The sequence below is a fragment of the Tetrao urogallus genome (assembly GCF_951394365.1).
Source record: "Tetrao urogallus genome assembly, chromosome: 1".
In the NCBI taxonomy this organism is placed as follows: Eukaryota; Metazoa; Chordata; class Aves; order Galliformes; family Phasianidae; genus Tetrao; species Tetrao urogallus.
In genome coordinates, this window is record NC_136813.1 from 142926305 (window position 1) to 142941782 (window position 15478).

The 15478-nt window shown below is 45.1% G+C and overlaps 2 protein-coding genes across 2 annotated transcripts; one reads left to right on the forward strand and one right to left on the reverse strand.

Moving 5' to 3' along the window:
* Positions 1–84: 84 nt before the first annotated feature.
* Positions 85–6897, reverse strand: TST (thiosulfate sulfurtransferase; the record flags this gene model as incomplete). Its single annotated transcript, XM_079549600.1, has 2 exons — positions 85–383; positions 6312–6897. 2 exons carry the CDS (start codon positions 6895–6897, stop codon positions 85–87), a joined length of 885 nt encoding a protein of 294 aa, XP_079405726.1.
* An 851-nt stretch (positions 6898–7748) lies between these two features.
* On the forward strand, positions 7749–9194 carry MPST (mercaptopyruvate sulfurtransferase; the record flags this gene model as incomplete). Its single annotated transcript, XM_079547533.1, has 2 exons — positions 7749–8343; positions 8896–9194. 2 exons carry the CDS (start codon positions 7749–7751, stop codon positions 9192–9194), a joined length of 894 nt encoding a protein of 297 aa, XP_079403659.1.
* Positions 9195–15478: the final 6284 nt, after the last annotated feature.

The window sequence follows — 15478 nt, forward strand, 5'->3', positions numbered from 1 at the left end:
TTTTTTTTTCTTACTCTTTTTTCTACCTCTTCCCTTTCCTTTCTGCACCCTGAGCTACAGACAGCCTAAGGAACAACTCTCCCTCTAGCCCTTGCTGCGCTTCACCTCAGTGACCTTGTACTGAGGTGGGGCACGGTGGAACCACTCGGACCAGGAGCCATCATAAACTGCCACATCAGGCTTGCCACAAAGGTAGGCTGCCAAGGCAATGTGACATGCAGTGACACCTTTGCGGCACGTGGCAGTCAGTGGCTTTGAGAGATCCACTTTCTTCTCACGGAACATCTGCTGAATCTCCTCAATACTCTTCTCGTGGCCGCTTTCTGTTAGGAATGTTGAGAAGGGCATGTTCACAGCACCAGGGATGTGACCGGATTCCAGCCCTGCAAGAGCGAACAAGAAGAAAAAATATGAGCAAGGAGTCATTAATGTGGGTGATGAGGGATACCTGCAAAAGAGACACTAAAGAGACATCGCTGCAGATACTCCCCAAGATGCTCAGTTGTTTCAGGTGGTGATGGAGGTGCAAAACAGTTTGTGACTAAAAAGAGGGCAAACATTATTTAACTTGGCTAAAGTTATTTAGAAAACTGTTTCCCCCCAAAAGCAATAGGAGGTAGGAATCTGAAAGCCTTGGCAGCTCTAAATATGACAAGAATCAAAGAGCCATGACAGGAAAGATCCTAGCAAAGGTATTATGCACACCTGCATAAAGAGAAACACAGCAGTATATTTCTGACCTTCCTTAAGTATGCCAGCATCATGTAGGGACACAGCATTCCTGTGTCACATTAAAATCATGCTTCAGAAAAATAAAGCAACCTTAAAGTGATAGACTGATTACTGATAGGGCAGATATACCAGGGCAACAGAGCCAGAGGAGTAAGAATTTAAAGTTTCTATCACTTTTTATCTACCTCATGGATGAAATCAGTGTGAGTTCTGTTTCTTTATGGTAAAACCAGTTAAGCTGAAACTTACATCTCAAGAACAAGTTCTCCAGAGAGATGCAGGTGCACAAATACAATGGATGAGATTTTCATCACATCCTTGAAACTCTCACCACAGGTTTAATTGAAGTCTATTACATTCAACTCAAGTTTTTCCACAGACTCTGAGAAGCTTTAGATCAAGCCCTGTCAAAGCAGGAAACACTAAGTATTACCTTGAATGGCTCCTTGCTAGGTTTGAATTTCTAACAAGATAGCCCTGGGAAAGTTGCAAAAATGGTAATCTTTCATTTATAGCTTTCCACTTCCCTAAGGCATTAGAGTAGCTGATCTCAGGAGATGGGAAGAGATTGGAGCAGGGAATCTTTGTTGTAGCCAAAAGATTTGGTAACATTTGGTCAGAGACTGGTATCACCATAATGATGCTGCAGTTTCATCGCTCATGCAAAATGATGTCATGATATGACAGGACATCCCACAAGGAAACAGGATTATAAGGTCCTGTTAAAGAGAGGATTTTTGCTCAGCTGGGCAAAACTAGGAGCTTATAGGCAGCCAAAGCTCTCTAGAGAACCTCTAGACAGCAAAATCTCTCACTGTTCAAGATGGACCCACTTGATTCATCCTGAGCGTCGTACAAATCTGACACTGCTGCACCAACACAGATAAGTCTGTGATAATAACTGCAGCCTCATATCATCCTAGGGCACTTGGGAAGTAGTCGAAGGTCAAGAAGTCCTGGGGGCTGAACAAGAGAGGCCAGTCCTTGCTCAAAGAGGCTTTCTGGGTCACTGATTCAGTTTGTAGCTGTTCCAGGTCTAATGATCACAATATGCATGTTTGCATCCTCTTACTGGAGACTGCAGTCTTACATTCACCACCTTTAAACACATATTTAGTTAGGAGCAAGGCATCAAGAACTCTCATTTTAGAGTATTTTGGCTTATATCTGTAGCGAGATTCAAAAGTTTGTCAGAGTCAGAAAGAGCAGTGCTCAGGCTGTGCAAGGGAAAGTGGGGGAATCTGTAGAAACAGCACTTACTCCTGTGTGTGGGCACTCGGCTGAACAAACTAGCTGACACTGCACTATCACAGCTCCTTGAACTGCTGAACAAGTGCTCTTGAGTGGCTGAGGAAGTTTTACCAGCTCCCTCTCTTCTAGCTCCCTCCCTTGGGCATCAAACAGTACTTGTGTTACTTGCCCTCTTCTCAGATCGAGATAATAATGGTCCCCTTAACCTTATGTCCAAAGTATCAATGAGACTCAAATGGATCAAATCTGCTTTGAAGCTGCTTCCAATGGCTGGAAGAAAGGATCAAACATTACATCCATGCGCGCACGTTTCCTTTTCTCTTACTTTGCAAATCGATTTTGTTGTCAAATAAATTGAGCCCTTAGTTAAAGTGCAAATTTATGAAGGTATTTTATTCAATTCTGCCGTCACTTCACATATTTTCTTGAAAAGTTTTTTGAAACCATTACAGTCTACTGATGTTACATTATTAGAGCAACAGCTACATAGGCCATTCTGTATCCCCTAGCCTAAGTAAAAAGACAAGCGTTGCTAGTGTTTCTCTCCTTTAAAACCATGTTCTGATGTGATCTTATTAAATGTCTCATTTTGTTAAGCTGCAGTGTCACATCACTGATTTTTGACTTCTGTTTGGGACAGAAATTATCTGCCTCACAGATTTGAGCACATGGACATCTTTTGGTTATATACTCCATTTAAAAATGATCATTTCTGCCTCTCTCCCCTTTGTTACCCCTCACACTACTCTATAATAGACAATATCCTCAGTGGTAAAAAAACAAAAATGACAATAGGAAACACCACATCAAAATACTATGCATGTACAAGAAAACCCAAACATCCAGACAATCAAAAAATCCGATAGCACAGCTCCAGTATAATTCTGAAGAAAGTACACAGTCTTTCACCCAGAACCCCTGCTAACTGCATAGCAACCTTATTTACTCTCTCTCTCGTTCTCTTTTTATTCACTTTGCTCCAGCAGTTTTTGTTGTTTTAATTTCCTTTGCCAAGTCTCTCTCACTCAGCTTGGCTTCTGGCAATTCTTCCTCACACTTTGTAACCTGCAATATGTTATCTTCTTTACTGTTTAATCCCCTTTTCCACATCTGTTAGGTTCTTTGCTTAAACCTCTCTTTTTTATTGGCTATTTATCTAGCTAAGAGTACAGTTCCTTCTCTCCAGACTTTCCCTTTGTGACAAAAGCTCCAAATGGAATTTCCTCTGGGCAAAAAGATTAAAGATGTGCCTTGTTCACATTTAACTCCCTGTGGTCCTGGAGCTAGCAGAGTACAAATAGCTGTTCCCTTCAAAACCCCCTCTGTTTTCAAATAGACCATTCTATTCTATATTCTACTAATGATTACATCTGACCTAATGTGAACTCACTGGAAAGAAAAGTTCAGTCCTGGCCTGATACATCCTTGTAGCAAGATCAATATGTCTTTGCCATTAGTCTCAGAACACTGTGCACGTACAGGGCCAGAAGAGTTGACTTGAAGAATTGGCATGATGCTCATTGTGGCATCTGATGTTTGTCAGTCCAGTCAAAGGATGGACACCTTTGCCTGTAAGCTCTTGTAGAACGAAACAGACTTTGGAAGTCTCCATCTCCATGTTGTGCCTCAGGTACTACTTCATGGACAACGTAGAGTCAGTGTGCATTACGCTACAGACTCCTCTTGGAGAAGAGAGGGGTGTAGTAGTAACATCTCATTCTCCCTCCCACTGCCACTGAACACTCAAGCTAAGCAAGAGCTTTGTTTAGGAGATCTGAGAGCTTGGAAAATGAGCAGAACCCAAAGAGTAGTGTATGTCCACGGGAGACAGGGACACAGAGGAGCCCAGGAACACAGCACTATGTAGGGTCATTTAACCACTGATCAGCTGTAGATGCACACCATGTACCAATGCAAGAGCTTCTTTTTCATCCAAAGCAATACTTGTATTTAAAACCCATGGCATTCAGCTTAAAGACACGTCATTTATCTTTCTCTACCCTGGCAATTGCTGTAAACCTCTACCAGGAACTAAAAATGAAGCACGTATCGTGGCTTATTTCAAGCATTACAGAGACCTAAGTCCTAGCAAGGTAACGGTTATATAAGAATAAAACAGGGGCAGTTGATTCCTACCACAAGGAGCTGAAAAAATTAAACAGACAAAAGAGTCAGCTGAAATTAGCCTCTTCTGGAAATGGAGTTCATGGAACTAGAGAGATTAATGGACTTAATTAGGAAGTCAAGAGCTGAGGCAATAATTAAACTGAAATCACCTGAGAACACATTAAGTTCCTTAACCTCAAGACCATTCTTCTTTTCTAAATTGCAGGCTACGTTTCTTCTCCCTGATTGAATGACCCCTGTAATTAATCAGCATTGATTTCAAATTGCTCTTTTAGGTATAAGCGCTACCTTTTACCTACCACTGGTTGCAACACAGCTATTGGCTAGCTTGGCTCAGAAAGTTGACGAGCTCTTGCAGAATGAGCAGCTGCAGATGGAGTGCTTACCCTGCTGGATCTGCTGTGAGAAGCAGAACTGGACTACCACAAATAAACTGTTTCATGCTGACTCACTTAAAAGGAAAAATCTGTTTCCAAGATGCCGTCAGGGGCTGCAGAATTTGTCATCCGGTGACAACTCCCACTTCGGGAAAGAGAATATGAAATCCATCACCACCATCAGCAAAGAATGCTTTATTCATGTTTTGAGGTTAAAATTACATCTTCACTTTGATGGGCTGTAGTAGGCAAGGAAACAGAATGAGCAATAAGCCTAACTACCTTCTCTCTCTGCAACAGCCTACTCTGTTACTCCCATTAACTCTCCGACCTTCCACAGCACCTAGCAGAGGTGAAGCATGTTTGGGGTTCACCACAGACACTTAGGCATTTAGTATCCAAAGAGGAGCTGCAAGAAAGAAGTGGACTGACTCCTTAGCAGGATCTCTTGTGATATGACAGAGGAGAGATTTAGACTGTAGTTTTCTGTAGTTTTCTACAGTAAGGATAGTAAAGCACTGGAACAGCTTGCCCAGAGAGACGGTGGATGCCCTATCCCTGGTGATATCCCTGGAGGGACTCTGAGCACCCTGACTGAGCTGTAGGCATCCCTGTTCATTGTGGTTGGATCAAATGGTCTATAGGAGTCCCTTCCAACTCAAATGATTCTGATTTTATGCGTACATAGCCATTACAGCCAAATAGTTTTGGGGTTTGGTGGTGGGAATTTATTTCAGGATGAGACCCTCTGAGCGTAGGACACAATGTCCCACTCAAAGGCTGTGAAGCAGCACACACAATGAAACTAGTCTGAAAGCCCACCTGCAATGCAGAAGCACAGCACGGCCATTGGACCTTGCAATCTTGTTTCACATCCACTCCTGTGGAGCATACTGTAGCTCCAACCAAACTACTGCTGCTGAGTTTTTCTTTCTGCTTTTTAACTCCCACTTTTAAACCCATTTGAGTGATTCTGATTTTAGGAGAAGTTATTTTGCAATATACCAAGGTTTACATTACACAGTACAGGCCTCCTTTAGGAACCAACTCAAATTTCATTCCAGGCACGCTGCTGCACCAGCTGTCCCCACTGCACAGTATTTCTTCCACCTCTATTGCTTGTGTGTCCAGTGATTGAGGTAACAAAATCAATTTTAATTTCTGTTATTTGCATCTAAAAAGAGACAGGGTGATAGCAAAGAATATCCCAAGTAGGAAGGCACCCACAAGGATCACTGAATTCAGCTGTTGCCTCTATGTCTAGGATGTGTTTGGGGCTTTCCCTTCTTGTTAGATTTATGGCAGAGAGCAGAAGTACAATGATTACAATCAGAAGTTCTCTATTTGTTGGGAATCAGAACAATAAGGAAAACGTCTCTTGAGTAGCAGCACTGCCTGAAACAAACTGGGCTTTCACTAGTGCATTCATTAATGTCAGAAGTGCCTGGATTAATACTGTTAGTTTGTGTGCATCTGTTAGTACTAGATTAAGCTCTAAAGAAACTGATGAAAGCCCTCATCTCCCATTCTGCATTGTCCCATGTGCCTGACTATCTTCTGCAGGGTGTGGGGAGGAGCATTCTGGAGCCAACTGACTGCAGACTTCTGGGTGTTTTCCATTCCCTTTTCTGCTATTTTCTCCTGCAGCTTTACAACGAATTACAAGAAAAAGCATCCCGTGAGAGTGTTGGAATCCAAGTGCTCAAACACGGATCCCTTAAGGTAAATCCATGAGTTGGGTTGAGGCACGCCTGCTGGCTGGGAGCTGTTCCACCACCAACGCTCATCCTGCAACAACGCAGGGAGCAGTTCCCTCTACTTTACCTTGGTCCAGCTCAGTGCCCTGAAACCGACCCGCAGGGCGGGAATCCACCATCTGGAACTTCTTGGACCCCACATTCTCCATCATCTCCTCGAAGGTCTTTAGCAGGGTCTTGTCCAGCTTGGCCTTAAAGACCGCCGGCGCGGGCTGGCTGAGCTCCGCCGTCACGGGATGGCCCTCCTTCACCCAGTTCTTGAAGCCACCGTTCAGCACGGAGACCTCGCGGTGCCCAAAGACCCGGAACATCCACCAGGCGCGGGGGGCATAGAAGGTGCCCAGCTCGTCGCCGTCATACACCACCACGTGGGTGTCGTTGCCGACCCCCAGGCGCCCCACGTAGTCGGCGAAGTGGGCCTCGCTCGGCAGCATGAAATCATACGGGGAGGATTTATCCCGGCACTCCTCGATGTCGAAGAAGGACGCGCCGGGAATGTGCCTCTCCCTGAACTCCTGCCGGGCGTTGCGCTCTTGAGGAGGATACCAGGAGGCATCCAGCACCCTCAGCCCGGCCCCGACCCTACCGGCCCGCACGGCCTCGGACAGCCACTTGGCGCTGACCAGCGCGCGGCCAAACGCCTGCGCCGCCATCTCAAAACACCGAGGCCGAAGACCGAAGCGGCGGCGGCCGCGATGGGGCGGGGCGCGGCCAATCAGCCCGCGCGGGAGGGGCGAGGCCCATCCCTCCACAACACGCACAAAATGGCGGCATGGGGGCGGGCGGCACCGCCCCTCTGGGAGGGGCCCGGCTCCCGCCCCCCGAAGCGGTATAGGCCACGGTTGTCGGGGAGCTGATCGGCAGAGGCGAGGTACAGGGCCTTGTGCGTTCACACTCTGTGCGCGGGGTGCTCGGGGCGGTTGGCAGCAGGCAGCAGGGCAATAGGTGCTGCGGGCTGAGCCTCCCTCGGCACAGGACCCATCTCCTCGGGGTCCTGGGGCTGCCTTGCTCCCTTGGTGCTATCAGTGCTGGGTGTGAAGGGCCCTGGGCATAGCTGCCCTGCTTGGTGCAAGGCTTAGGTTGAGCTCTGTGAGACACTTTATCCTCAGGGCTGGAGCATTGTGCCAAGAGAGGTTCAGGTTGGATATTAAGAAAAACTTCCTCTCCGTAAGAGCAGTGCTGCAGTGGCACAGGCTGCCTAGGCAGGTGGTGCAGTCACCGTCCCTGGAGGTGTTCCAAAGCTGTGTGGAAGTGGCGCTGAGAACATGGTCAGTGGGCATGGTGGGGATGGGCTGGAGGTTGGACTGGGTGATCATAGAGGTCTTTTTCAGCCTTAGTGATTCTTTGATTGTAAATTTACCACTGTAGGCTTAGCTAGCATTTCAATGCATACACAGGGCTTTGGTACCTAAATATGTCTTTTTGTGAGGCTGGCCTCTAATATGTAGCTTTCTTGCTTTTGCAGGCAGGTGTCTCAGGTAGTCTCAGCCAGGATTTGGGAGCGATGTCGCAACAACTCCTCTACCGCGCTCTGGTCTCTGCAAAATGGCTTTCAGAAGCCATCAAGTCCAAGCAAACTGGACAGGCTTTGAAGGTTGTGGATGCATCCTGGTATTTGCCAAAGATGAAGCGTGACCCAAAACAGGAGTTTGAGGAGCGCCATATCCCTGGTGCAGTTTTCTTTGACATTGACCAGTGCAGTGATCGTACGTCACCTTACGATCACATGATGCCCAAGGCCGATGAGTTTGCAGAGTATGTGGGGAAGCTGGGTGTGGGGAATGATTCCCATGTTGTGGTGTATGATGGCAGTGACCAAGGACTCTTCTCAGCACCACGGGTGTGGTGGATGTTCCGCGTCTTTGGACATGAAGCAGTTTCCCTTCTAGATGGTGGCCTGAAGAACTGGCTGCAAGAGGGATTTCCACTGAGCTCTGGGAAAACCCAGGTAGCTCCAACTGATTTCCATGCCACTTTAGACAAGTGCATGGTGAAAACTTATGAGGACATCTTAGATAACTTGGATTCCCATCGTTTCCAAGTCGTGGATGCGCGTGTTGAAGGACGGTTCCGGGGAATAGAGCCAGAACCCCGAGATGGTAATGTGCCTGCACAGATACTGGCATAGTAAGCCAGTGGGTAATAGGGAGACTTAATGTGTTCTGAGTTTGACTCCTGTAAAGGTAGGGATGGGAAATGTTATTTTCCTTTGTGGGTAGTACTTGAAACAATGTATTCACTCTTTCTCTCTGCCCCTTGGCTGCTGCTGCTTGAAAACTCTGGAGTGGAGAAACTATGGTTTATTTGTTGGTTTTGTTTTTGTTTTTCTTGAAGGGCTGGGATGAGATAAGCAGTTCTCATACAAGATGTATTTTGATCTCTCCATGTACTAGTGCTCCTCTTCCATCAGAAGAGAAGTGGAAGTGCTACTACAGACAGTCTGCAGTGTGGGTTGCTCTGATGGAGGAAAGATGTGGAGGGGGTTGAGAGGAAGAACAGAACTTTAACGAAAATTAATGTTATATTTTTTGTTTAAACAAAATACATTTAACAGTAAATACCCCTTGTGAAATACAGAAATACAGAATTTTTGCAGTAGAATCCTCCCAAACAGTAGAAGTTAATTCCTATGTGTACTGCTTTTCTTTCAGGAATTGAGCCTGGTCATATCCCTGGCTCCCTGAACATTCCCTTCACCAGTTTCCTCACAGAATCTGGATTAGAGAAGACCCCAGAGCAGATCAGAAGTCTGTTCCAGGAGAAGAAAGTGGACCTCTCGAAGCCTCTGGTAGCTACATGTGGCTCTGGGGTCACTGCCTGCCACGTGGCTCTGGGGGCATACCTCTGTGGCAAGCCAGATGTTGCTGTGTATGATGGGGCCTGGGTGGAATGGTACATGAGGGCACAGCCTGAAAATATTATTTCTGAGGGAAAGGGGAAGACTGTGTAATGAGCTGCTTCATCTCTTAGTCATACAGATACTCTGCCTTGAAACTGGATTTGGGAAAAAGATGAGTTTATATGTTCCTGGTTAAGTGTCATAAGGTGAAGGTGTTAGGGAACACATATTGGCACATGGTGCTTTGCACTTTTGCCTTCTCTGACTCTTTAGGAGCGTAAAGATGATCTGACCAGCCTGCTCTAGGTGACCATGCATGAGCAGGTGGGTTGTCCAAGATGATCTCCAGAGCTCTCTTTCAACCTCAACTGTTCTTTTGATCTGTGACAACTTTGCAGTTTCACATGGAGAGAGCACTGATGGCACTGTGGGAATGTTACTGTGTCAAGCCAAGCTTATGACTCAAGACATTCACCATGTTTAGTCACAGGATGGTAATATTTGTGTATGTGCCTCATGGTCTTACTCTCTGCCTTTGTCCTAGAAGCCAGCCAGACACATCAGGACTATTTTGGGTGAAAAGCCCAGGGGAAAAAAAAAAATCAAGTTTTTAAAGGAGGAAGTGTGGCTTCCAAGTTGGCACTCAACAAGGTTAGAGATTTAGTTTGCATTTCTTCTTGTATTTGGAGTTTTAAATGCAATGTGTATATTTAGCCAATTTTGTATCCCCATTGCTCGAAATTCCCCCCCCTTAAAAAAAAAAAAAAAAAAAATCTGGAATTTAAAAAAGAGCAAATAAACATTTGTTTCAAGGTCTTTCTGCTGAATGGTGCTTATCTAAGTATTGCTTGGATGAATTCTTTCCAAGAAATTGTCTAGATTATTTACACGGGGTGTTTTCTTCTTCAATGAGTAGAGCTGCTTTTCTTGCCCTTGAGGAGCTCTTTGGACCTGGAAAGATAATGGTATGCCTTTCTCTTCGGTCTTTTTCCCATCTCCCTCCTTACAGTCCTTGCTTGTTTGTTTTTTGTTTTTAAACTCCATGTTAGTCAGTCCCATTTCTGTTCCTCAAAGACTGAATGTCAGTTCTTATAGCGAAAAATGGACTGTATAGGTGTCACATTCTGTCAGTGGAACATGAAGGGGAGGGAAAGAATGACCAGATTTACTCTTTTCAGTAAGTTTCCCATTGTTTCCATGAGATTTACCATGTAACCTTAAAAAACAGTGCAACTCTAACCTTCAGCAGAGTAGCGCAAAAGGGCAAGATTCTTTTTTTCCAAATGACCATTGTTTTATATTTGAGAGCTGAAAACCCCCATAGGTATCTCTGCCCGTGTTCAACAGTTTGTTTTACCTAGGATTTTCTCCCTTAAAAAAAAAAAAAAAAAACTGCATCTTTTGTGGTTCACTGGTAACTTAGTTAATAAGGTTCTGCTCTGGGACATGCAGCTACATGTGCCTGTTGATGTCAGAGATGATGTGGTCATGCTTTCTAGAGAATGCTTATAGTCACAGATTTGCAGGGTTCCTACCAAGACATTGAATCCAGCAGCTGGATTCACTTCCATTTGAGGTTTTTTCTCCATCTGCATTGGCTGTAGCCCTGGCTTATGTGGACACAGGCTCCATTTTTTTTTTTTTTTTGGATCTCCTGTGGAGTAAAGAATTCTGCTGTTCAGATGATTTCTTCCTTTTTCCTACCCACTCACTCACACATTATGAACCTTTTCCACAACCCTGCCCCCCCACTTCCAGTGATCAAAAACATTAAATTTCCTTGGTTGCATTCTGTGTAGCAATTCAGCTCCTCAGGTCTTGGGGCTAACACTGCAGCAAGCGTTGAGTATACAGAGTGCATGGGAGACTGAAACAAGTGACCTTTAAGGAGGCAGAGCAAGACACAGATTAGAATAAAATAATAAAGCTTTATCTTCGTCAGCTTCTATTTAGCTCTTTCAGTTTAAACTTCCTGAAAGAGCTTTTTGCAAGTTGCATCACATCTTGAAAATTGCGAAGGCTTACCATTCTGGATTAGCTCCTGATCTAATTGGCTGTTTAATTTTATTCTTCCTGCTAGGGAAAGATTTTCTATTCCCATGGTTTATGGATTTCCCCACCCATCTAATTGCTGTATTTGCAAAGGCTGGTAGCAACACTTTGCTTTAATCCAAGTGGGGTAATTTTCTAGCAACTGTTTCCTGCAGTAGAAAGGGAGGGACTGGTCCATGTGTCATGTAGGACATCTGATGCTTTTTCTAACTGATGGCACTTGTAAAAGGCTTTTTAAGCTGAAGTATGGTACTGGGATAAAAATGGAAGGATAAGCACTGGTGTGAATCAGCTGGCAGGTTCTAAACTCTCTGTGGATGGGCCTCCCAATGTGAACAACAAGAACCCTGCTTTTTAAGACACCTTAAATATATTTGTTCAGACAGCATTGTCTAATACGTGATCCTATAAGAGGATCTGGCCTCTGACATCTTTTCAAGATTTTTAGCTTTTCATTGCACCAGCCAAGCTTACCTGTGGTTGGTCATTAAGGTTTAACTTTCTGGGTGTGGTAAGGAGGTGTGGCAGATTTTGTCAATATGTACAAATGGGCAAACAGGAGTACTGTGCCTGCCCTGCTTCTCCATGAAAATTATTTTCTTAGTGAAAATGAATGCATTCTTTCAGTGTTCATCATTTACAGTAGATGCAGGGGGCTAGCTTTGTCTTTTATCTTTCAGAGCATCCAGCACACTACTGCACTGCCCTTGTTTCTTTTTGGGACAAAGCAGTCCTTGGTGTTAGTGGGAATCTCTCTGCTTCCTCTTGATCCTGAGTTTCTTTCCTCTATCATGCGTGTGAGGCAGAGGTGTCTGGTGAAGCCCAGCAAGTCACCTGGAGGCGACAAAATGAAAGATTTTCTTCTCCCCGTGCTCTGTGTTTTGACTGTGTGACTCTGTGGCATCCAGCAGGGCCCTTCCCCTCTCTGGTAAGTGTGCCAAGACTTACAGAACTCAACTGCTCTTTTCCCTGCTGCCTTTAGAATTACAAAATCTTCTCAGCAGTTTTTCCGCTTCCCAGCTTTCAGCAAATCTTTTACCAAGCACTTAGCTTTGCTTTGATTTCCCCTTTCAGGAGAAATGGAGAACTTCCTCCCCACAGCAAGATATTTTGTGTTTTTGGTGTATGCCCTGTTACATCATACACCAAAAATCTGTCCCAGACGGTCTTCTGATGTTTTCCCTCCCTTTAGCTGAGATCTGTTCTCACACTGCGAAGAACTAGGAACACTGTGGGATCTGAGACAAAGTTTTCAAAGCCTGGAAACTGCAAAAGCCTATTTTGAGCCATAACAGATGCTGCTGGACATATGGAACAGCTGAGGGGACTTGCACCAGGACTAAAAATGTTCTGCAGATCTTTATATCTCTGTCTCAGTGGGTGGGTTCCCTATGGAACTGGAAACAGGGAAGGAGAGAAGTGGAGATGAGTGCATATCACTAATGTTTATAACTCTCTGAAAAATTTGCTGTTGGGAAAGAGGAATCACATATTTTGGGTAACATAGCATTCCTGGTGAAAGAGAAGTAGCCTAAAAATCAACTCTGATGTGGGAATGGGGTCATATTGACCTGTGGCTAACTTCAGGCTTGAGCTTTTCCAGCTCTGTATAAATTTGAGTATTTGAGGTCAACATGTAAACTTTTAATTGGTATATTTTATTATCTGCAATGCTTTTATAGACAGCAAAAGCAGTCTGGGACTTGTGAACAGTCTGGTCAATGAATAACCCTGTGCCTCTTTCTGAGCACAGCTCAGATTTGAGAGCTTGAGTATTCCCAGCCCTGCAGGGATGACCATGGTGGCAATGGCTTGGATCTGCTCTGCACCTGGCAACGTAGCAGTGTGTGCATTATGTGAAGCAGTAGTAATGGAGATGGAGAGGAAACACTGCAGCTGCCTCGTAGGTCCACAATGGATCTGAATTCAGTGGGAAAGGAAAATCTCAGAACCACAGAATCATTAAGTTTGGAAAAGACCACTAAGATGATGTAGTCCAACCTCCAGCCTACCCCCACCATGCCCACTGACCATGTCCTCAGTGCCACTTCCACACAGCGCTGGAACACTTCCAGGGATGGTGACTGCACCACTTGCCTGGGCAGCCTGTGCCACTGCAGCACTGCTCTTTTGGAGAGGAAATTTTTCTTAATATCCAACCTGAACTTCTCCTGTCACAGCTTAAGACCATTCCCTCTCATCCCATTACTGTTACGTTGGAGAAGAGGCCAACCTCCAGCTTGCTATAACTTCATTTCAAGTTATGAGAGTGATAAGCTGACTCTCCTCTTCTCCGGACTGAATAATTCCAGCTCCCCCAGTTACTATCAGACTTGTGCTCCAGTCCCCTCACGGCTCCATTGCCCTTCTCTGGACATGCTCCAGGGCCTCAGTGTGTTTCTTGTATGGAAGGGCTCAAAACTGAACACAATACTTGAGGTACAGCCTCACTAGTGCCAAATACAGAGGGACAGTCACCTCCTTACTCCTGCTGATTGCACTATTTCTGATACAAGCTGCAATGCCACTGGTCTTCTATGCCATCTGGGCACACTGCTAGCTCATATTCAGATGCTGTTGACTAGTAACCCCAGATCCTTTACCTCCAATCAGCTTTCCAGCCATTCTGCTCCAGTCCTGTAACGTTGCATGGTGTTGTTGTGACCAAAGCGCAGGACCTGGCATTTGGTCTTGCTGAAGCTCATTCAATTGGCCTCTGTCCATTGATCCAGCCTATCCAGTTCTCTGTAGGGCCATCTGCAAACTCACTGAGGGTGCACTCAGTTGCCTTGTCCAGACAGACAATAAAGCTCTTAAACAAGGCCAGCCCCAATACTTACCACAGGGCAATACCACTCGTGGCTGGTTATCATCTGCATTTAACTTCAAAATGCCTAAGAATGAGCATTTCTCTCCTCCTACAATTCCACATCATTGTGTAGCTCATGTTTTGACCACAGGTCTGGCCATATAAGATACCCTGCTGTCTCTGCAGTTCCCTTTCAATCCCTTTTCCCCAATTCTGGTGCCAGTCATTCTTTCACATACAGAGTTTCACCTTCCAAGAACATGTCTGTGTCCCTCACATGTACCTCTTGCTCATGTCATCATACATTTGCAACACAGCTCCACTTTTTATAGGAATTAAGCATGAACAGGTCTCTAACAACAATCCCACAGTCTCACATTCCTCACCTGTCTTCTTTCTCCCCTGCCACCTTCTTCCTTCCCTGCTTCTGTGAAATCCTGCTGCATTATTTCACACTTGCCTTCCCTGTGGGCCATTTGTTCCCCCAAAAACTTTCCCAAATCTCAAAGCAGCGCCACTGTCTCTTCCCACACCACTGTTTCTTTCCACTAATATCCACTGCATGAGTGATAGTAATCACTGTTACTTGTAGAGGTTTGTCTTGGTCCTCCCACCTTTTCTGGTCCTAGCACACAACTAGGTGTTATTTACACACTATTCTGTACACAAGTACATTGCTCACAGTAACTCAAGAAAGATCAGCTCACCTGCATACTATGGAATTTTTCTCTTTCTGGTCCAACATGCCTGGCTCAGCTGGCAGTCAAACAGCTCTTCTGGTTGCAATGTCTTCCTCTCATCAGCATGTAGGGATTTTCTTTTGCCCAATTTGTTGTGGGCTTAATGGCAAATATCAGTGCTACTTGCCTTCTACCACAGAGAAGAGAAAAGATGGTTTCTTCTCCAGCGCCTCATGCCACAATGTGTTCATTAACTAAATGATCATGCAGGTTGAAACCCAGATGTGTTTGCAGTCTGCCTGAGTGGTGACACCGCCTATGCTGACACACCATGATTCCTTCTCCCACTGATGCTCCAAAACTCAACACCTCCTAAGAGCAGCTCCACAGATTCAGTGATGCATCGCATGCAATGTACCCAGCTGGACTCTTCAGCTGTGATGTATGTATACTGAATGCTGCAGTGTCTGCAGCTTTCTGCAGGTTTTAACAGCAGGCCTGCTGGCTGCTCAACAAAGAATCTCTCAGTTTACCCCTTCCTGTTTTACCTTTGTCCTTGTTCAGGCCCACTACTTATCTATACAGAGGCTACCCAGCTTTCCCTGCCCCTGGTCTGTCTGGGCAATTGGACTGTCCCTGTGATCAGCTTTGTGGGGCTGTATGGCATTGCATACTCATGTTGCTCTCTATAAGCTCTTGCTTGCTGTTGTCTCTGACTCTGTGGAAATGTCTTATATGTGCTTATCATCAAAGCAGGAAGAGCTGCCATTCATTATTTGAATTTATTTCTCTGTTCTATTGCTTAATTTTAATGGACCTTAAGAAGGGCAGCTCAGAACTATATCCAGTGATGG